The 22,365-nt window shown below is 39.7% G+C and overlaps 1 protein-coding gene across 2 annotated transcripts in view; it reads left to right on the top strand.

Moving 5' to 3' along the window:
* Nucleotides 1–22,365, top strand: part of LOC119824659 (cytochrome P450 3A11) — a 32,214-nt gene that overhangs the window by 8,333 nt on the left and 1,516 nt on the right. Inside the window, exons 4-12 of one of the 2 annotated variants that reach the window (XR_005287131.2) lie at nt 1,170–1,269; nt 3,301–3,414; nt 3,503–3,591; nt 3,872–4,020; nt 7,399–7,526; nt 8,664–8,733; nt 17,291–17,451; nt 18,853–19,177; nt 19,212–19,486. Coding sequence is in view for 1 of the 2 variants with exons in the window: in XM_038344979.1 (XP_038200907.1) it covers nt 1,170–1,269; nt 3,301–3,414; nt 3,503–3,591; nt 3,872–4,020; nt 7,399–7,526; nt 8,664–8,733; nt 17,291–17,451; nt 18,853–19,079; nt 20,542–20,704 (1,201 nt within the window). In the remaining variant the exon portion in view is untranslated. Of the gene's footprint in view, nt 1–1,169; nt 1,270–3,300; nt 3,415–3,502; nt 3,592–3,871; nt 4,021–7,398; nt 7,527–8,663; nt 8,734–17,290; nt 17,452–18,852; nt 19,178–19,211; nt 19,487–20,541; nt 20,705–22,365 lie in introns of those variants that run through there. The other variant, XM_038344979.1, reaches the window with a different exon arrangement.

Raw genomic sequence — 22,365 nt, 5'->3', positions numbered from 1 at the left:
CACTGGCTCAGTCAAGTTTCCCCTTAATATCATTTTTACATAAAACATTTTGTTACATTTTTATTATTTTTGTGTCTGTTTGTGTACCAATGAATTTAAATGGGCTGACTTACAGAAGCATGAGTGAGTGAGAGGTTATTTACAGGAGTGTGAGCAACACGCCAGTGATTCACCACTGACATAGACTTCTTTCCAACTATTTTCTTTTTGATTTTGGATCCTCCTGGAGCTGTAGCTATAATTTGTTGTGAGCCATCCTACATGGGTGCTAAGAGCCAAACTCAGGTCCTCTGCAAAAACAATATGTGTTCTTAACTGTGGTGCCATCTCATCAGTCTCTTGCAATATTTTAAATATGCAAAAATCACAAAAACAGTCTCTGTAGCTCTCACACATAGACGTCTAGATTTAAAAATTCCATTTGTTATTTTTAATTATGATGTCTCTAGGAACTGATGATGAGTTTTTGTATCGTGCAGGACATTCAAATGAGGAGAGTCACTAGAGAGTTTAATTTTAGGCTCCTTGGCAAATCTTCTCTATTCATAAACATATTTACCAATTGTACACAAAGGTTGTATTTGATGTATAAAAAGTTCCTCATATTGAAGCTCCTGTAATATGTTCTCTGAAAAAAATCATTACATCCCTGCAATTTCAGTATTTATTGTGTTCTGTTTGTACTACCCAATAACTCAAGGCCTCCAAGCGGGCCTGGATAGCATTGTGATCACAGTAATGTAACAGATTAAAAAAAAAAAACTTCAGTAAAACCACTCTATAAAGTCATAGAAAATAATCACTGTTCTCTAGTATGATATCTTCAAGGTCTTGGAACCTTCAATAAACAACTAATACATTCTACCATTGCCCTACCTACAGTGAGAAACAACTTTTTCATCCTAATGTTTACCCAAGATACAATGACTCTACTAGATTCCCACTATGAACTCTTTTGTCTTTAAGTGACTCATTGTTTATTGAATGACCTCACCTGTCACTTTACAAAGACTCCATGAATCTGTGGTCAGACTCCCTAAGTTGGACTGGGAACTCCTTCGACATGTTGTATAATCAGAGTGAAAGTCATGTAACATTGGAGTCAAAGTGTGGATTTGGGGTTCCTGCTTCATAACCTGATGGCTTAATCAGCTGTTTTCCCCACACAGGTTGTTTGATGGTCAGACACCTGTGTTAGCTATCACGGACACAGAGATGATAAAGAATATACTAGTGAAGGAATGTTATTCTGTGTTCACAAACCGACGGGTAGGTAACGTTTTTAAATTTAAAAAATTTAAGGATTTATTTTTGTTTTATATACATATATATTATATATATAACTATATATGTGTGTGTGTGTTTGATTGAATATGTATATTTATGAGTGAATGCTAAATGTGTGTAGGTTCCTATGGAGTCCAGAAAAGGGGATGAGATCCCCTGGAGCTGGTGTTCCAAGCAGTTGGAGGGGTCTGATATGGGTGATGGGAACTGAACCTCTCTCCTCCAGAAGATCAACAAGCACCCTAAACTGTTGAATCATCACCCAAGCCTCCCCATTTTAATAATTCAAAACAGTATATTTTTCTTATGAATTTATTTTGGTTGTTTATTTTGGTTTTTCAGAGACAGGGTTTCTCTGTGTAATCCTGACTGCCCTGGAATTCACACTGTAGACCAGGTGGTCCTTGAACTCACAGAGATCTGCCTGACTCTGCATCCTGATTGATGGGATTAAGTACATGAATTTCCACATCTTGACTACTTAACTGAATTTAAAAATGAAATAAATATAGATTCATGTGGTTTCCACAATAATATACAAGCAGGGTCATCTATATTTCCTGTTTTATGGGTCCTTTCTTATGTCTGTGTGGATCAGAATAGTTTATAACAAATCTAGATTTGTGTGATGACAAACACTCAGAATACAGAGCTGTTCATTGACTTGATAAAGAATTAAGGAAAAAAAGGATTTCTACAGTATTATTCCTAAACTTACAGCCAACCACCAACCTAAACAAACCAGGGGTTATAAAGATGGTTTAGTGGCTGAAAGCTCTTAAAGAGGATGGGGATTGATTGCCTACATCTACATCCAATGTCTCACAACCACCTATAACTTCTGCTTTAGAAGATCCAACTCCCTACTCTGACCTATGAATGCGCTAAACGCACACATACATACAGTCATACACACACATACATATATGCATATACACATACAACATACATATATACATATCACATACATACATACAGTACTAAAATAAATTTTGAAAAACCATCAAATCCTTTAAGTATCTCTGGACTAGCGAGATGACTCAGTTGGTAAAGGACCCAAGTTTGCATCCCCAGAATCCACACAAAAGCTGAGCATAGCAGCAGGCATGTGTTGCTTCAGAACAGTATTTGGAAATAGGTAGATCCTAGGGGCTTGCTGACTAGATTCTCCAGCCAAAACAGTATCTTCTAGTTTCAATTAGAACCTTCCACAAAAAATGCAGTAGAGGGTTATAGAGGAATATGTCAAACCTCTGGTCTCCAAAGGAATATGCACACTATAACTCTAGTCCACACACACACACACACACACACACACACACATCCACGTGCACACACACACACACACACACATCCACGTGCACACACACACACACACACACACACACACACATCCATGTGCACACACCATATCAAGACATCCCTTTTCACGTTGCTTATGTTATAAACAGAGACTGGAGAACTTGTATGATGCAAAGTTAGCCTTCTATCTAACCCTAAGTCATTTGCCACATGCATAGCAATGGAGAATCTTCCATTTCTGTTTTCCATCTTCTTCCCCAGCCATGGAACTAATTTTCCAACCACAGAGATCTGCATTTAGAAGGATCCTGGAATAAGAAAGTTTGAAAGCTCAGCAGGCATCCTAATGAGCACTTGATTTTTTTTTTTTTTGCAGGGGATGGGGGTGGGGTTGAGGCAGTATTTCTCTGTGTAGCTTTGAAACCTGTCCTGGAACTCACTCTGTAGATCAGGCTGATCTTAAACTCACAAAGATCCTCTTTCCTCTGCCTCCTGAATGCTGGGATTAAAGGTGTGCACCACCACTGCCTAGTTAGTACCTGATTTCTTACAGGTTGTGAGAAAATTCTTACCTTTTTTGCATCTAGCATGATGCCTGATCCATACCACACAGTCAGCAACTAATTGCTAACACCAATATGTAATTAACACTTTATAACCATGGACAGTTCTGGAATTCAGAAAGCAATATTTGTATTTTTTGGACTCTAGGAGTTTGGCCCAGTGGGAATAATGAGCAAAGCCATCTCCTTATCTAAGGATGAGGAGTGGAAGAGAACTCGAGCCTTGCTGTCTCCCACCTTCACCAGTGGAAAACTCAAAGAGGTGACTAAAAGCACTGTTAGTTTAAATGTTTGTGTGACCTGAGTCTCTACACCTAACAAACATGGGTGCCTTTGTGTTTTGTGCTTAGATGTTCCCCATCATTGAAGAGTACGGAGATATTTTAATAAAATACTTGAGAAGAGAGGCAGAGAAAGGCAAACCTCTCAACATGAAAGAGTGAGTAGTGGTACATCCACTGTGGTTCTGGGAGAAGAAGGGCCATCCTTCTGTGTGTCCCACATGTCCAGCTGCTTCTTCTTCCCTTTTAGACACTAGATGACAAAATATACAGCTGAGAAAGAAACACTATAGTATCAAGGTCGCAAGGATAAAGAGTGGGTAGGAGGGGAAGGTGCTTGATCAATACTGAGGTGGCTTAGCCTGTCTTGGCTGAGAATATGAATTATTTCAGGCTTCTTGCTGAATGTGGTAAATTCCCACATCTTTATCTCCTCAGAGTGTTTGGGGCCTACAGTATGGATGTCATCACGAGCGCAGCATTTGGTGTGAACGTCGATTCCCTCAACAACCCAAAGGACCCTTTTGTGGAAAAAACCAAGAAATTCATAAGAATTGATTTTTTTGATCCGTTATTCATGTCAGTAGGTATGTATGATGGTTCTTCTGCCTTTTGACCTACTGATCTTATGTGTGACCATGCTTGTCAGTTCTTTCTTCTCTTCCACACTTACCAAAAGTAGCAACTTTATTGGTATATAATTCACCTGACATGTAATGTACTATCTTGTTGTATTGTACTTAAAGGCACTATTCAATAGGTTCAGTGCATTCAGAGACATGTACTCCTTTACTTGTTTTCAATATTCATATTTCTTTTAGACAAGGTCTCACTGTGTAGCTCTAACTGGCCTGGAAATTGCTGTGTAGACCAGGCTGGCCTTGAACTCACAATGGTTTCCCTACTTCTGCCTCCTGAATCTAAGCCATGATTCCTGGCTTTGATTTGGAATTCTTTTATTTATCCTTTGATAGTGTCTTGATTATACCCACCCCTAACTCTTACCTTCTACTTGCCTTACATACACCAAGACATCTTTTACTCAACTTTGTTCCCCAAACTTTTTTGTCACCCAGTGAGTCCAAAGAGTGCTGCCTGCTAGGATGCTGATCAATATTATTGGCATGATCTCATGCAGGTGGTCAGTTCAGGAGTGGGCCATGCCTTGTCCTGGATATGGCATGTTGCATCACTACTTCCTGCCTCTTACTTTACTCCCACATCTGTTTTCATGATGTTCCTTGAGTCTGTAGTGGTAGGGGTGTTGATACAGATGCTCCATGCAAGTCTCAGCACTCAACAGTCACTTATTCTCAGCACTCTGATCACTCAGGGGTCTGCACTGACTGATGATCTACATGGCCAGTTACCAATGTCAACTGCAGAGGACTCTGTTCTAGCCATGCTGCACATTTTCACCATCATCCGTCAAGCAGCCTTGACCTAAGCAACCACCAATTCACTTTCTGTGTATTTACATATTCTAAGTATTTCCTATCAATGGGATCATAAGCTATGTCATATCTGTGACAGGCCTCTGTCATTTAGCACATTATTAAAGAAAGTAATCATTACTGTCTTCTATGTCTATGAACAATTAATATTCCATTTTAGTTGATGGACTGAAGTTAGTTTTACATGTTTGCTATGAATTTTGCTGCTATGAGAATTTGCATACAAGGTTGTATTGAATATTTGTTTTTTTGTTTGGGGTTATATGTTCAGAATTGTTGTTCCTGAGTTACAAAGTAACCCCATTTTTAACAAAACAAACAACTGAGCATTCATTTTCCATAACAGCTACATCATTTTCTATGTCTTCTAGAAATGCAGGAGAGTTCCAGATTCTCCATGTTTTACCCAACACTTGGCTCTCCCATGACTTTTATCATTGCCACTTAGTGGATATGTTGCAGGCTGAACCTGTAGTTTTGATTAGAATTTCCCTAGTCCTAATGCAATTACAAACTAAGCTAGATGTGTTAATGTCTGCTTTTAGATCATCTCTCTTACATAATTGAATTGCTTTAACATTTTAAAAAGATTTATTTATTTTTATTTTATGTGTATGGGTATTTTACCTGGACATATTGGTTTCTGGAAATCAAACCTGAGTCCTCTGTAAAGCACCAGTATTAACTTCAGAGCCATCTCTCCAGTCCCTGTAGTATTTTTGTGTATGTGCTGGATACAGTTAGCAGTTGCTTCATTTGGGGTTTTAATACTTTCTCTGTCAATTACATTTCCATCCACAGCTCATGTATCCTTTTACCTACATTCTACCCTTCCTTAACACCTAATATCATCCTCTCCTGGTCTTCTTTTGAGCATTATCCCATATCCACACTTACACCTGTTCACATATTTGCATCTTTTCCTTATAGGCTAGACTATGGAAATGAGGGAGATCATGTGATTTTCCTTTATTTCTGAGTTTGGGTCACCTGTCTTTGAGCTTGGCTTTACAAGGGTTCTGTGTACCGAATTCAGGTCTTGTGCATGCATGGCAAGTATTTTATCAATCAGACATCTCTTCTGCCCTGGAGCTAGTTGTTTTAAAATTGAATTTGATACTGTAAAGTTTGGTTATTTGAAATTTTATAAATGAAGGTTGTAAGCCTATGGCTGAACTGTATTTGAACTGCCAGAACACAAATAATGACACAGAGACTTTTTATTAATTATGAAAGCTTGGTCTTAGTTCAAACTTGTTCCCAACTAGCTCTTTTTTGTTTGTTTGTTTTTTCAAGTCAGGGTTTCTTGGTAGCTTTGGTGCCTGTCCTGGACCTAGCTATTGTAGACTAGGCTGGCCTCAAACTCATAGAGATCTGCCTGCCTCTGTCTCCTGAGTGCTGGAATTAAAGGCCTGTGCTACCACTACCTGGCTTCCACTAGCTCTTATAGCTTAAATTAACCTATTTCAACTAATTAATACTCTATCATGTGGTTCATTACATTTACTCCTTATGTACATCTGACACTTCATTCCTACTACCTCCCCCTATCTTTCTGGCGAATTACAACTCTTTTCTTCCCAAACTGCCTCTCTCTTCCTGGAAGTTCTACCTGTCCTCTCCTGCCTAGTTTTGGCCATTCAGCTGTTTGTTAAACCAATCAGAAAGTCCTTTATAGGAACACATCTTCACAGTGTACAAAAAGATTATCCCACAACATAAGCCTCCCTGTGACTTTTCTCTACATGAAAAAAGTTTATCTTCATTTATCTTCATTTCATACTCAAGACATTTTCCATTCTTTTGCTGATTGGAGGGGATTCCAAGATCTCATGTGTGCTAGGAAAGTACTCCACCATGAAACTACATCTCAACAAATTTTCCTGTATCCTGTGGGGTTCATTAACCTATTGGTTATTTGGTAAGAGTGTATTGTCAATATGCACAAATCTCTGACTTTCCAAATATCCTTTCTGGTGCTTGTTTTGTTTATATCACACCAGTTGAGAAACAAATGCTATCTTGACTATTCTTTCTTTACTATTTATTTATTTATTCACTGATTCATTGACTTACTAGTTTAAAAAGAAATTTATTGATTTATTTGTGTGTGTTGCACAATGTGCTTTGGTGTTTTGTGGAATGTGCAGATTAGAGGACAACTCACATTAGTTCGTTCTCTCCTTCCACAGTGTATGATTAAGTTTTCAAACGCAGGTGGTTAGGCTCTTCTGCAGGACCCTTTAGCTACTGAACTATGTCAGTGGCCATGCCTGTATTTTGAATCCACACAAACTACAGGAGCCGAGTTCAATCCAATAGTCAGATTTGTTCCTTTGAGTACCCCAGAGTGCAGAAGAAGCATCATGATGGTGATCCAGCGGGAGAAAGGTCACAGAGAGACTTTGGTTGTTTGAGACCCTGGTGACTTATTCTTTGGATTGCTTTGTGATTTCTCTAAATGAAACTTGCATCTTCACTAAAACTTATTTTTTTATCTTTCTTCTCCAGCACTCTTTCCATTCCTCACTCCAATGTACGAGAGGTTAAATGTCTCCATATTCCCTAAGGATTCGATAGCATTTTTCAAAAACTTTGTGGAAAGAATGAAGGAAAATCGCCTAAATACTAAGCAGAAGGTGAATTCTTTCATGAGAGGTCCAGGGTTTGATAACATGTCGGGCTGTGAATATGTGAACTGTGTGTTTCCCTTCATCTATCACTAAAGGTAGATAAAGAAGACTAGATTTAGACAGAGAAAAAGAATATTTCTGTGAGAGAAGTTAAAATTTTAAAGAATACTGAAAATAAGTTAGGAATTAACTCTTAACAATAGGAATGAAACCAAGAGTGCACTGCATAAGGATTGAAATTAAAAAAAAAATGGCAAGGGACAAGACCTGTGCAACATCAAGACCACAGAATCTCCGCTATAGATGAGAAAGGACCTCTCCAAGTTTCACCCCTTACTGAAGAAATATTGGCTCTTGATGACTGCAGAGAGAGGGTGTTGCCACCAGTAGGTTTTCCATGCACCAGCAGATAGTCCTACAGCCAGGCACATATGGGCAGCATCATTTGAACTCAATGGATTATTAAAAAGAAGAGGTCATGAAGTCTGGAGGAAGAAATGTTACAAGGGATCTAGAAGGAATTGAATAGAGGAAATGGTGGAATGGGTATGACCATATCTCATTGTATACACCTATGAAATTCTCTGAGAAAAGATAAAAGTGATTAAAATAAGGGAAATACTATTTTCATCTCCTTCAAAATGTCTTTCTTTCTTTCCTTCTTTCTTTCTTTCTTTCTTTCTTTCTTCCTTTCTTTCTTTCTTTCTTTCTTTCTTTCTTTCTTTCTGTTTTTTCAATACAGGGTTTCTCTGTAGGTTTGGCACCTATCCTGGAACTAGCTCTTATAGTCCAGGCAGGTCTCAAACTCAGAGATCTGCCTGTCTCTGCCTTCCGAGTGCTGGGATTAAAGGCGTGCACCACTACTGCCCAACTCCTTCAAAATGATTTTCAAAAAAAATCACTGTTATTGTTTAAAATTGTATCTGTTGTAATTTGTTGCAAAAGTGGTTGATAGGGTAGCTGGATTGCTTCCTGGCTTAGCCACTGGTGCTTTTGTTCTATGATGACTCAAGCAACCCTAACCATGTTTGTGAATTTAAAGGAGCTACATTCTCATAAAGGAAGTTAAGCTTTTGCACTCCTGATCCACCTCTGACCTCACCATTGACCTTCTATTTTTTTCAACTTCTCTTTTGCTTCCAGCACCGAGTGGATTTTCTTCAGCTGATGATGAACTCTCATAACAATTCCAAAGACAAAGAGTCTCATAAAGGTAACCAAGGACTCCCTCATCTATGAACAAGGAAGCCCTTAGAGAGTGGTCAGGCTGCTCAGAAAATGTGTGGGAAGGTGGTTTAGCAGAAGAAAAACTTCCTTGTACAAATACACTGGTTCTCTTCATTCTTTTACACACTTAAAATTACTTTTATATTTTTATTTTCTGAAGGTAGGATATGCATGTGTGTGCATGAGTGTGTTCACAATTGTACACCTCTATGTGTGTATGGATTCCTGAGGAAGTCACCAAGTGTTTTCCTCAATCAAACTCTGCCTTTTTTTTCCAGAAAAAGTCTCTCATTAAACCTGTGTCTAGTCTGGCAGCCAGCAGGTCCCTATGATCTAAGAGTTGGGATTACACAGTTGTATGACCACACCTGATTTTTGACATGAGCACTGTGAGGATTCAAACTCAGGTCCTCATGCTTGTGAAGCAAATTCTCTTACCCACTGAGCCATCGCTCTAGCCTCCCATTTATGTTCAAGTTTTAATTTAAAAGCATTATTACTATCATGGTTGCTAATTTCTAGACTTTATCCTACATGTGTTTCTAAGTAGCTACTGTCAAGGGAGTCATCCATTCTTACTTGTTTCACTATTTCTAATACATACAATTGTTTGTGTATACAATATGATCTTTTAGATCCCCAAATCTGCTTTTCAAAGTCATCATGTGTTTTGCATTTGAATTCTCTCTAGTTTATCCATATGAAACCCTTTCATATGATCAGCTAACTTCAAACTGATCTATCCTCTCTCCTCCTCCTTTTGAAACAGGGTCTCTTTTAGTCCAGGCTCTCCTCACATTCATGGTGTGCCTGAGGATGACCTTTTAACTTCTATACTACTATGCTTAGTTTATTTAGTGATGGAGATTCAACCCATGACTTTATGCATGCCAGGTTATCTCTCCATCTATGGAGCTACATATCCTCAGCCATTCTGTTTCAATTTTGATTGCTAAAACAGATATTAATTTTTATTGAAAATTTCCATCTCCTCCCCTCTTCCTCCCACTTCCCTCCTGTCCCCTCCACCCATACCCCCACTCCCTCCTTCTCCAGGCCAAGGAGCCATCAGGGTTCCCTACTCTATGTTAAGTCCAAGGACCTCCCAACTCCCCCCAGGTCCGGGAAGGTGAGCATCCAAGCTGACAAGGCCCACACAGAGCCCATTCACGCCGTAGAATTCAAGCCCATCGCCGTTGTCCTTGGCTTCTCAGTCAGCCTCCACCTTTGGCCACATTCAGAGACTCCGGTATGGTCGCATGTTCCATCAGTCCTGTTCCAACTGGTCTTGGTGATCTCCCGTTAGTGCTGTCCCACCATCTCCATGGGTGAACGCAACCCTCACGTTCCTGACTTTCTTGCTCATGTTCTCCCTCCTTCTCCTCCTCATCAGGAACTTGGGAGCTCAGTCTTGTGCTCCAATGTGGGGCTCTGTCATTTTCTCCATCCATCGCCAGGTGAAGGTTCTATGGTGATATGCAAGAAATTCATCAGTATGGCTATAGGATCTGATCTTTTCCGGCTCCCTCTCCTCAGCTGCCCAAGGAACTAGCTGGGGACATCTCCCTGGATACCCGGGAAACCCTCTAGAGTCAAGCCTCTTGACAACCCTAAAATGGCTCCCTTAATTAAGATATATGCTTCCCTGCTCCCATATCTACCCTTCCTATATCCCAAGGATCCCATTCTCCCCTTCACACTTTTCTCTCCCCATCTGCCCTTGGCCCCGTCACACCCCACCTCCAAGTTCCCAATTTTTGCCCGGCGATCTGTCTACTTCCAATATCCAGGAAGATTACTATATGTTTTTCTTTGGGTTCACCTTATTATCTTCTCAAGGATCCCAAATCATAGGCTCCATGTCCTTTAATTTTGGCTAGAAACCAATTATGACTGAGTATATCCCATGTTCATCTTTTTGTGTCTGGGTTACCTCACTCGGAATAGTGTATTCTATTTCCATCCATTTGCATGCAAAATTCAAGATGTCATTGTTTTTTTACCGCTGAGTAGTATTCTAGCATGTATATATTCCACAGTTTCTTCATCCATTCTTCCACTGAAGGGCATCTAGTTTGTTTCCAGGATCTGGCTATTACAAATAAAGCTGCTATGAACATAGTTGAGCAGATGCTTTTGTATTATGATTGGGAATCTCTTGGGTAAATTCCCAAGAGTGGAATTACTGGGTCCTGGGGTAGGTTGATCCCGAATTTCCTGAGAAACTGCAACACTGCTTTCCAAAGTGGTTGCACAAGTGTGCATTCCCACCAGCAATGGATGAATGTACCCCTTACCGCACAACCTCTCCAACAAAGGCTATCATTGGTGTTTTTGATTTTAGCCAATCTGACAGGTGTAAGATGGTATCTCAAAGTTGTTTTGATTTGCATTTCCCTGATAGCTAAGGAGGTTGAGCATGACCTTAAGTGACTTTTGGCCATTTGAACTTCTTCTGTTGAGAATTCTCTGTTCAGTTCAGCGCCCCATTTTTTAATTGGGTTAATTAGCATTTTAAAGTCTAGTCTCTTGAGTTCCTTATATATTTTAAAGATCAGACTTTTGTCAGTTGCAGGGTTGGTGAAGATCTTTTCCCAGTCAATAGGCTGCCTTTGTGTCTTACTGACAGTATCCTTTGTTTTACAGAAGCTGCTCAGTTTCAGGTCCCATTTATTCCATGTTGCCCTTAATGTCTGTGCAGCTGGGGTTATACTTAGGAAATGGTCTCTTGTGCCCATTTGTTGTAGAGTACTTCCCACTTTCTCCTCTATCAAGCTCAGTGTGTTCAGATTAATAATGAGGTCTTCAATCCATTTGGACTTGAGTTTTGTGCATGGTGATAGATATGGATCTACTTTCATTCTTCTACAGGTTGACATCCAGTTATGCCAGCACCATTTGTTGAAGATGCCCTCTTTCTTCCATTGTATACTTTTAGCTGCTTTATCAAAAATCAGGTGTTCATAGGTTTGTGGGTTAAGATCTGGGTCATCTATTTGATTCCATTGGTCGACTTCTCTGTTTTTATGCCAATACCAAGCTGTTTTCAGTACTGTAGCTCTGTAATAGAGTTTGAAGTCAGGGATGGTGATGCCTCCAGAAGTTTCTTTATTGTATAAGATTGTTTTGGCTATCCTGGGTTTCTTGTTTTTCCATATAAAATTGATTATTGTCCTCTCAATCTCTGTGAAGAATTTTGATGGGATCTTGATGGGGATTGCATTGAATCTATAGATTGCTTTTAGTAGAATTCCCATTTTTACTATGTTGATCTTCCCAATCCACGAGCAAGGGAGATCCTTCCATTTTCGCGTATCCTCTTTGATTTCTTTCTTCAAAGACTTAAAGTTCTTGTCAAATAAATCCTTCACTTCCATGGTTAGAGTTACTCCAAGATATCTTATGCTATTTGTGGCTATTGTGAAAGGTGATACTTCTCTGATTTCCCTCCCTGCTTCCTTATCCTTTGTGTATAGGAGGGCAACTGATTTTTTTGGAGTTGATCTTGTATCCTGCCATGCTACTGAAGGAGTTTATCAGCTGTAGGAGTTCTTTGGTGGAGTTTTTGTCCTCACTTATGTACACTATCATATCATCTTTAAATAACGAAAGTTTAACTTCTTCCTTTCCAAATCGAATCCCCTTGATTCCCTTATGTTGTCTTATTGCTATTGCTAGAACTTCAATCACTATGCTGAAGAGATAAGGAGAGAGTGGACAACCTTGTCGTGTTCCTGAATTAAGTGGGATGGCCTTGAGTTTCTCTCCATTTAATTTGATGTTAGCTGTCGGTTGCTGTAAATAGCCTTTATTATATTTAGGACTAACCCTTGTATCCCTAATCGCTCCAAGACCTTTATCATAAAGGGGTGTTGAATTTTGTCAAATGCTTTTTCAGCATCTAATGAGATGATCATATGGTTTTTTTCCTTCAGTTTATTTATATGATGGATTACATTGATAGATTTTCATATGTTGAACCAGCCCTGAATCTCTGGGATGAAGCCTACTTGATCGTAGTGGATAATTTTTCTAATGTGTTCTCGGATTCGGTTTGTCAGAATTTTATTGAGAATTTTTGCGTCAATGTTCATGAGTGAGATTGGCCTGTAATTCTCTTTCTTGGTTGAGTCTTTGTGTGGTTTAGGTATCAGGGTAACTGTAGCTTCATAAAAAGAATTTGGCAATGACTGTTCTGTTTCTATATTAAGAAATACGTTAAGGAGTATAGGTATTAGTTCTTCTTGTACGTTCTGGTAAAATTCCCCATTGAAACCATCTGGTCCTGGGCTCTTTTTGGTAGTGAGGTTTTTGATAACACTTTCTAATTCTTCGAGACTAACAGGAATATTTAGAGTATTTACCTGGTCCTGGTTTAACTTTGGTATTTGGTACTTATCTAAAAAAATGTCCATTTCTTTTACATTTTCCAATTTTGTGGCATACAGGCTTTTGTAGTAAGATCTAATGATTCTCTGAATTTCCTCTGTGTCTGTGGTTATGTCCCCCTTTTCATTTCTGATCTTATTAATTTGTGTGTTCTCTCTCTGCCATTTGATTAGTTTGGATAGGGGCTTGTCAATCTTGTTGATTTTCTCCAAGAACCAGCTTTTTGTTTCATAGATACTTTGGATTGTTTTCTGTGTTTCTATTTTGTTGATTTCTGCCCTCAGTTTGATTATTTCCAGTCTTCTACTCCTCCTAGGTGAGTCTGCTTCTTTTTTTCTAGAGCTTTCAGGTGTGCTGTTAAGTCACCAATGAGTGCTTTCTCCGTTTTCTTTAAGTGGGCACTTAGTGCTATGAACTTTCCTCTTAGCACTGCTTTCATTGTGTCACATAGGTTTGAATATGCTGTGTTTTTGTTTTCATTAAAATCAAGAAAGACTTTGATTTCTTTCTTTATTTCTTCCTTGACCCAGGTGTGGTTCAGTAGTTGACTGTTCAGTTTCCATGAGTTTGTGGGCTTTCTGGGGGTAGCATTGTTGCTGAATTCTAATTTTAATCCAGGGTGATCCAATAAAACACAGGTGGTTACTAATTTGTTTTTGTAACTGTGGAAGTTTGCTTTGTTACCAAGTATATGGTCAGTTTTTGAAAAGGTTCCATGAGCCGCAGAGAAGAAGGTATATTCTTTCCTATTTGGGTGGAATGTTCTATAGATGTCTATTAAGTCAGTTTGCTTCATTACCTCCATTAAGTCTTTCAATTCTTTGTTAGGTTTCTGTCTGATTGTCCTGTCCATTGGGGAGAGAGGAGTGTTGAAGTCTCCTACTATTACTGTGTGTGGTTTGATGTCTGCCTTGAGTTCTAGAAGTGTTTCTTTTACATAAGTGGGTGCTTTTATATTAGGGGCATAGAAATTCAGGATTGAGACTTCATTCTGATGGATTTTTCCTGTTATAAGTATAATGTGTCCCTTTCCATCTTTTTTGACTGATTTTAGTTTGAAGTCAACCTTGTTAGAAATTAGTATGGCCACACCCGCTTGTTTCTTAGGTCCATATGCTTGATAAACCTTTTCCCAACCCTTTACTCTGAGTAGATGTCTGTCTTTGTGGTTGAGGTGTGTCTCTTGTAAACAGCAGAATGTTGGATCCTGTTTTCGTATCCAATCTCTTAGCCTGTGCCTTTTTATAGGTGAATTGAGTCCATTCATATTAATTGGTATTAATAACCAGTGGTTGTTAACTCCTATCATTTTTTTTCTGGTAGTAGAGTTTGTGTGTTTCCCTTCTTCTAGTTGTGCTGGTGAAGGGTCGCTAGATGCCTGAGTTATTGTGGGTGTTGTTGGACTCCTTGGTTTGTGATTTTTCCTTCTATTACTTTCTGTAAGGCTGGATTTGTGGCTAAGTATTGTTTAAATCTGTTTTTGTCCTGGAATATCTTGTTTTCTCCATTGATGGTGAATGCTAGCTTTGCCGGGTATAGTAGTCTGGGCCTGCAACCATGATCCCTTAGTGTCTGTAGCACAACTATCCAAGACCTTCTGGCTTTCATGGTTTCCAGTGAGAAGTCAGGTGTATTTCTGATAGGTTTCCCTTTATATGTTACTTGACCTTTTTCCTTTGCAGCTCTTAATATCTGTTCTTTATTCTTTATGTTTTGTGTTTTGATTATTATATGGTGTGGGGATGTTTTCTTTTGATCCAGTCTATTTTGTGTTCTGTAGGCTTCTTGTACCTTCATAGGAATATCCTTCTTTAGGTTGGGGAAATTTTCTTCTTTTTTGTCAGTTTTTCAAGACAGGGTTTCTCTGCAGCTTTAGAGCCTGTCCTGGAGATAGCTCTTGTAGACCAGGCTGGTCTTGAACTCACTGAGATCCGCCTGCCTCTGTCTCCCGAGTGCTGGGTTAAAAGCGTGTGCTACCACCGCCCAGCTGGGAAATTTTCTTCTATAATTTTGTTGAATATATTTTCTGGGCCTTTGAGTTGTAATTCTTCTCCTTCTTCTACCCCAATTATTCTTAGGTTTGGTCTTTTCATGGTGTCCCAGATTTCCTAGATGTTTTGTGTTAAGAATTTGTTGGACTTGTTTTGTTCTTTAAGCTGTGAGTTTATTTCCTCTATAGTATCATCAGAGTCTGAGATTCTTTCTTCCATCTCTTGTATTCTGTTGGTAATACTTGTCTCTGTAGCTTCTGTTCGTTTACTCAGAATTTCCACTTCCAGTCTTCCCTCAGATTATGTTTTCATCATTACCTCCATTTCATTTTTCAGGTCTTATACTGTTTCCCTTACCTGCTTGATTGCTTTTTCTTGTTTTTCTTTCTTTTCTTGGGTATCTTTGAGAGATTTATTTATTTTGTCTACCTTTTTGTTTGTCATCTCCATTTCTTTATGGCAGTTTTTTACCTCCTGTTTAAGGTTCTCTATTATTTTCATAAAGTACTGTTTAAGGTCGATTTCTTCTATTTCTTCTGGAGTAGGGTGTTCAATTATTGTTGTTTCGGGATGCCTGGATTCTGGTGATGTCATGTTGCCTTTCAGGTTGTTGGAGGAGTTCTTGCATTGGTGCCTGCCCATCTCTTCCTTCAAATGGAGCTAGGAGAAACTTGGTGTCTTGGTCCAATCTTTGCTGTGACTGAGTCTGGGTGGATCTCCTCAGTGCCAGAGAAGGAGCTATTCCTTGCAGCACAATCTGAAGGAGCCCACACTCCCTTGCTGGGCTCCACAGACCTGCATGGAGGGCAGCCTCTCACCCCTCTGGGTAGGTGGCCTTGGTACAGGGTCAGGACACTTGAATACACTAGGAAGGCCGTCCAGATGGGACTCCACAGCACTGAATCAGGCATTCCTGGTAGCTGAGGGATGCCTCCCAGATGTGTCTTCTGGTGTTAAGATCCAGTGTCTGCTCCCAGATGTGTCTTCTGGTCCTAATATCTGGTGTCTTTTTTCCCAGATGTGTCTTCTGGTCCTAATATCCAGTGTCTTTGCTGGCCAGGGAGTTCTGGATAGGGTCTACCTTGCTGCAGGCAGGCTATTGAAACAAAGAGACTCCCACCCACCGGTTGCACTTCCTATGCAGTCCCAGAGCCCTGATTGGGCTGAGCTGGTGATGTTATGAACCCGAAGAGGGGAGGAAGAAGGGACAGTTTTTCTGGGTGCAAGCTGGGTGGTGTTGGAAGATGGAGGCAGTAGCCAGAGAGACTAGCCCCAGCCGGAAGACTAGAAAGTGTCGGGGGTCAGGGAGTGGCTGTGCTCCGTCTCCCAGGCTGCTGCCGAGGGGTCAGGAAGTCACTCACCTCCCAGATGTGTCTTCTGGTCCTAATATCCAGTGTCTTTGCTGGCCAGGGAGTTCTAGAGAGGGCCTACCTTGCTGCAGGCTGGCTATTGAAACAAAGAAACTCCCGCCCGCCGGTTGTACTCCCTACACAGTCTGATATTAATTTTTAAAATATCCACTGATTGTAGGTTTATAGTTCAGTTTCAATTTAGTAGCAATGATTTACACTGAATGGGAAAAACTTTACCAACAAGAGTCACAGCACTCATGGCAAAAGGTTTACAACTGCCCGTAACTCCAACTCATGGGCTCCAAAGCCATCGTCTGTTCTCCCTGGGCACTTGTACACATGTGAATTCACATACACAAATAAGTAAAAATTAAAAATCTTAAGCTCTAGTTGAGGACTGGAGTTCAGTACCCAGGACCTACCTCTGAAAGTTCACAACCTTCTAAAACTTTATCTCTAGGGGATCAGATACCCTCTTCTGGATTCCATGGACACCCCTCCATACACAGAACCCCTACACACACAAATACACATAAATAAAAATAAATCCTAAAAATAGTAAATTACATGTCTTGAAGTTGCCCACTGATGATGATGATGAACATAGCATAAACCTTGGGACATCCTGACTGAAGCAATCTTTTCCTTCTCTGGCTGCCACATGGATGTCAAAGTGATGACGGTCCCAGGGTGACTGAGGGACTTCTGCATATTTATCTCTAGGGAAACAGGAGCATCATTTGATTCTCCCCTCATCTTTTTTATGTTGGTACACCCTACCCAACTTTTTGAAATATTTTCTTACTTTCAGCTCTATCTGACATGGAGATGATGGCCCAGTCAGTTGTCTTTATTTTTGCTGGCTATGAAACCACCAGCAGCACCCTTGCCTTCACCCTGTATTTACTGGCCACTCACCCTGATATCCAGAAGAAACTTCAGGAGGAGATCGATGTGGCTCTGCCCAATAAGGTGAATAGTTAGTGGTTGGAATATGAGGAAAAGGAGATACCTTCTCATCAACTACAGTGGTGTGTGTGTGGGGGAGGGTTATAAATCATAGACCTACACTGGGAATTTTTCTAAATCACTTTCCAACATGTTTTTTTTTTGAGACAGGCTTTCAAACTGAACCTTGTGCTCATAATTTTGGCTATGCAGTCTGGCCAACAATCAACAGGCATGTCCTGTCTCTGCCCCACCTATCTCCTAGAATTACAGATGTGAGCCACTGTATCTGTCTTTATGAATGATGTGTATTTAAACTTTGGCTTGCATATTAGACACTTACTAATTGAAATATCTTTAAGGCCCAAGTGATAGTTATTCTAACCACTCTGGAAGAGGCTGGATAGATGGCTCAATGGTCAAGAGCACTGGCTGCTCTTTTAAAAGTTCCATTCAGGTTTGATTCCCAGTACCTAAATGGTAGCCCTCAAATATCTGTCATACCAGTCAGAAGGGATATGATGCCCTCTTCTGACTTCTGTGGGCACTGCATGCATGTGGTGCACAAAAACATATGTAGGCTGATGACAACTTATGCTGGTGAGGTTGTGGGGTAAAGGGAACACTCCTGCATTGCTGGTGGAAATGCAAGCTGGTACAGCCCCTTTGGATGTCAACATGGCGATTTCTCAGAAAATTAGGAAACAACCTTCCTCAAGACATAGTAATACCACTTTTGGGTATATAGTCAAAGGATGTTCAACCATGCCACAATGACATGTGCTCAGCTATGTTCATATCAGCATTGTTTGTCATAGCCAGAACCTGGGAAAAACCTAAATGCCCTTCAACTGAAGAATGGATAAGGAAAATGTGGTACATTTACACAATGGAGTACTACACAGCAGAAAAAAAATGATATCTTGAATTTTGCAGGCAAATGGATGGAGCTAGAAAACATTATTTTAAGTGAGGTAACCCAGACCCAGAAAGACAATTATCAAATGTACTCACTCATTACTGGCTTTTAAACATAAAGCAAAGAAAACCATCCCACAAATCACAATCCCAGAGAACCTAGACAACAATGAGGACCCTATGTGGGTAGTAGAAAAAGACAAGATCTCCCGAGTAAATTGGGAGCATGGGGACCTTGGTAGAGGGTTGAAGAGGAGGGGAGAGGCAGGGAGGGGAGCAAAGAAAAATTTAGAGCTCAATAAAAATTTAAAAAATTAAAAAACATATGTAGGCAAAACTCCTATACTAAATTAAAACAGTTTAAAAACCCCTTTAAAAGTGTTGTAAGTACCTAGGACCTTCGCAATGCTGAGTTCAACTTTGGAGCTACTGAAAACTCAACAATTCCATGCAGACCAATTGAAAGTTAATCTAAAATTCTAGCACAACCCTTTTTCTTTTTCCCAGGCACCTCCCAGTTATGATAAAGTGATGGAGATGGAGTACCTCGACATGGTGTTGAATGAAACACTTAGATTATATCCAATTGCTAACAGACTTGAGAGAGTCTGTAAACAAGATGTGGAAATGGATGGTGTGTTTATTCCCAAAGGCTCCATAGTGATGGTACCACTTTATGCTCTTCACCATGACCCACAGTACTGGCCGGAGCCCATGGCATTCCGCCCTGAAAGGTACTAGAATCCCAGGAGTGGGTATCTACTCTGAACTATGCTGGGCTGTATATGCTATGGTGTCTCTTATGGGAAGATGATCTAAATGTGATTTTTACATCCATTTGTATTCTCTGAGGAGAATGACAGAGAAAGGGAAGAAAAAAGAGGAGAGGGAAAGAAACACAATAAGATAAGAATTTAAATACAGAGTGTTTTTCTCATCTTTACTCAAGTAACAAATAATCAACTAAACCGTGAGGCAGGAGCCCACTTTCCTTCAGTTTAACTGACATGTGCTTTTCGGAGATGAACCCAGCATTATCATGAAGGAACTTTTGGAGTTCAGAGTTAAATCCCTCTGCTTTTCTTTTTATGCTTTGACAATTGCATGTATGTATAATGTATTTTGGTCATTTTTCACCTCACATTGTCCTGTCTCTTCTCCCTCATACACATCTTGAATCCCTACATGTCCCCATCAAGTCTTCCTTCTGTTTTCATGTCTTTCTGTTTTCTCATGACTCATGGGTTTAATTAGGGTTGCTTTGTGAGTGTAGGTATAGAAGTTATTTATTGGCAAATTGACAACTCACCAGCAGCTGCACAACTGAAGAGAGTATTCCCCCTACCCCAGGAATAATTAGTTGTCAGTAGCTCTGTAGGAAAATGGCACTTCAGGAACTCTTTCCCTCATCCATGATGGAATATATCAACATGGTCCATCCTTGTGCAGGCAACCAGAGATGCTGGTAGTTCATGAGGACAACGGCTGTGTCAGGTCCAGAAGATAGTGTTTCACAGCACCCTTTTCATTCCCTGGCTCTTACATCATCCTGCCCCTCTTCTGAGGTGTTCCCTGAGCCCTGGAGTGGATGATATAGATATTCCATTAAGCACTGAGCACTACACAATCACTCATTCTCAGCAATTTGACAAGTTATGAGTCTTTGTGTTAACTGGTTTCCACTGCACTCTGGAGTGTCTCTGACCAAGAATAAGAGCAGCACTAATTTGTGTGTATAAACATAAATATATAGAGAACAGTTTGATATCATGCACACTTCGTGAAACAAGAGTAGTACATTCTCCCCTAGAGCCTAGGTCCTCACTAACCTTTGGATTTTGACCAGATTTACAGTACTAGGCATTATCTCCCTCTATAAATGGGAAATCCAATGCAATAAGATAATAGTTGGTTACCGCTATCCCATAACACCACTATTATATTACTGGACACATAGGTTGCTTTTTTCTCTCAAACAGCATTTGTCTCATCTAGCATACGGAAAGTCTTATAGAACAAGGGGGACAGAAAGAACTTTTAGTGTACGATACTCAGAGCCAAATACCTGGAAGCAGAAGTTCAGTGAAGGTTTCCCAACTACCTGTACATTACTGGTTAGATGTATAAAGGCAACTTCATGTATGTAGTTCTTATGCTTTTATCCTTTGCTAACTTGTCATTACTGTGTATCTCCAGGTTTAGCAAGGAGAATAAGGGCAGCATCGATCCTTATGTATACATGCCCTTTGGGAATGGACCCAGGAACTGCATTGGCATGAGGTTTGCTCTCATGAACATGAAACTTGCTCTCACTAAAGTCCTGCAGAACTTCTCATTCCAGTCTTGTAAGGAAACACAGGTGAGGGGAAAAAACCTATCTCTGTAAATAATGTTGTATGGGAGACATTTTTCAATTGAAGCTTCTGTGTATAAAAACTAATCTGATTGTTTGAGGTTTGCTAATTCATTTTATGCCCTAATGAGTTATTTGTGAAGAGCTAAGGGGCCATTGTTTCTTTGTCAGTATAGAGTACAACTGTAGCATTATGAAGAGTTAGTGCAGGCAGTATGACAGGATTATGTGCATTCTATTTGATGTTCCAGTCATGTCCATTGGAGATTGGGTACATTATATGCCCTGGAGAGCTTCAGTGATCAGGTTTTCATGTTTGTTGAGTGGTGCACTCTTCTTTCAGAACTCTCAGAAGCCCTCCTCTGAGAGTCCTGTCAACCACTGGCTGTACATTAGAATCACTGAAGAGTTTTACAACTTATATATGAGGTCTGAGATGTTTCTCAAATAGCAAAGTGCTTACTTCACATGCACAAAGCCCTAGTTCCCATCCCAAGAACTGTGGCAGTAGCTCTGGTGAAGCATACTTGCAGTCCCTGTACTCAGGAAATGGAGGAAATATGATTATAAATTCAAGTAATCCTTGGCCATGTAGTGAATTTGAAGCCAGAAGCAGCTACATGACACCCCATATCAAAAGCAAAAACAGAAGCTCATGATGCCTGGTTGTTTCTAAAATCCTAAAATAATTTGTAACTTTAAAAACTCGTTGTATGACTTCCCATGTGATGCTAAATTGGGAATCATTATTTTAAAACACAATTGCTAGAGAGATGGCATAGTGTTTAAGAGCACAAGTTTCTCTTACAAAGGACCTGAGTTTAGTTCTCAGCACCCACATGGTGCCTAACGACCATTTGTAACTCTTATGTCCTTCTCTGACTTCCATTGAGACTGCACACATATACCTGCACGTATATACCTGCACATATATACACATATATACACATGTGCAGATAAAACACTCCCATACATACAATATAAATAAATAAATCTTTACAAAGCTGCTGGTTATGATGAATTCCAAACTTATGGGGCATCTTCATGGTTTTGCCTTACTTCTTAGGACCTCTGCTTCAGAAAGCAAGTAGTTGTCATGTTTCCATAAATAGTGTATCCTTTATCCCTTACATACTGTGTTCTCATACTTCAAATTCTTGTTCATTCCCCAAATGAATATTCCTCTTGGGTTATAACCTCATTACTCTACTTTTGTCTTCTGCAGGTTGTATTTATTACCTGTGCTAATACTTTGTCATTAAAGCCTCCAGTTTGGTTGTGCTTTTTCTCTCAGTATTGAAGTATAGCCCATACCTTTTCTATATCATCTCATATTATTTCTTCCACAAATTCCAATGGTCCTTTGTGGAGAATTTGTGCATTGAAAGCCTTTGGTAAATGTTTTGAAGTAGAACCTACAATTATAATATTCTTTCACAAAATTAAAACTAATTAAAAATGACAGATCACACTTGTGTATATATTTTATCTACATCTCTTTTTTATGCCTCCATGGAAAACACGGGTATACTACTTAAAATTTTAAAAGAATAAGGTGGGACATTTAGAGAAAGCATTTACATTTTCTGAACAACTCGTTCCTATTTCATGCAAAGAGATGACTAAAATTAATGGTACTTGTGTATTTAGAATGTGGCTTCTCTTTG

This window comes from Arvicola amphibius, chromosome 10 (genome assembly GCF_903992535.2).
Source record: "Arvicola amphibius chromosome 10, mArvAmp1.2, whole genome shotgun sequence".
NCBI classification, from domain to species: Eukaryota; Metazoa; Chordata; class Mammalia; order Rodentia; family Cricetidae; genus Arvicola; species Arvicola amphibius.
Note: the sequence above shows the minus strand (reverse complement) of the source record. Positions and strands in the feature narration are given on the sequence as shown.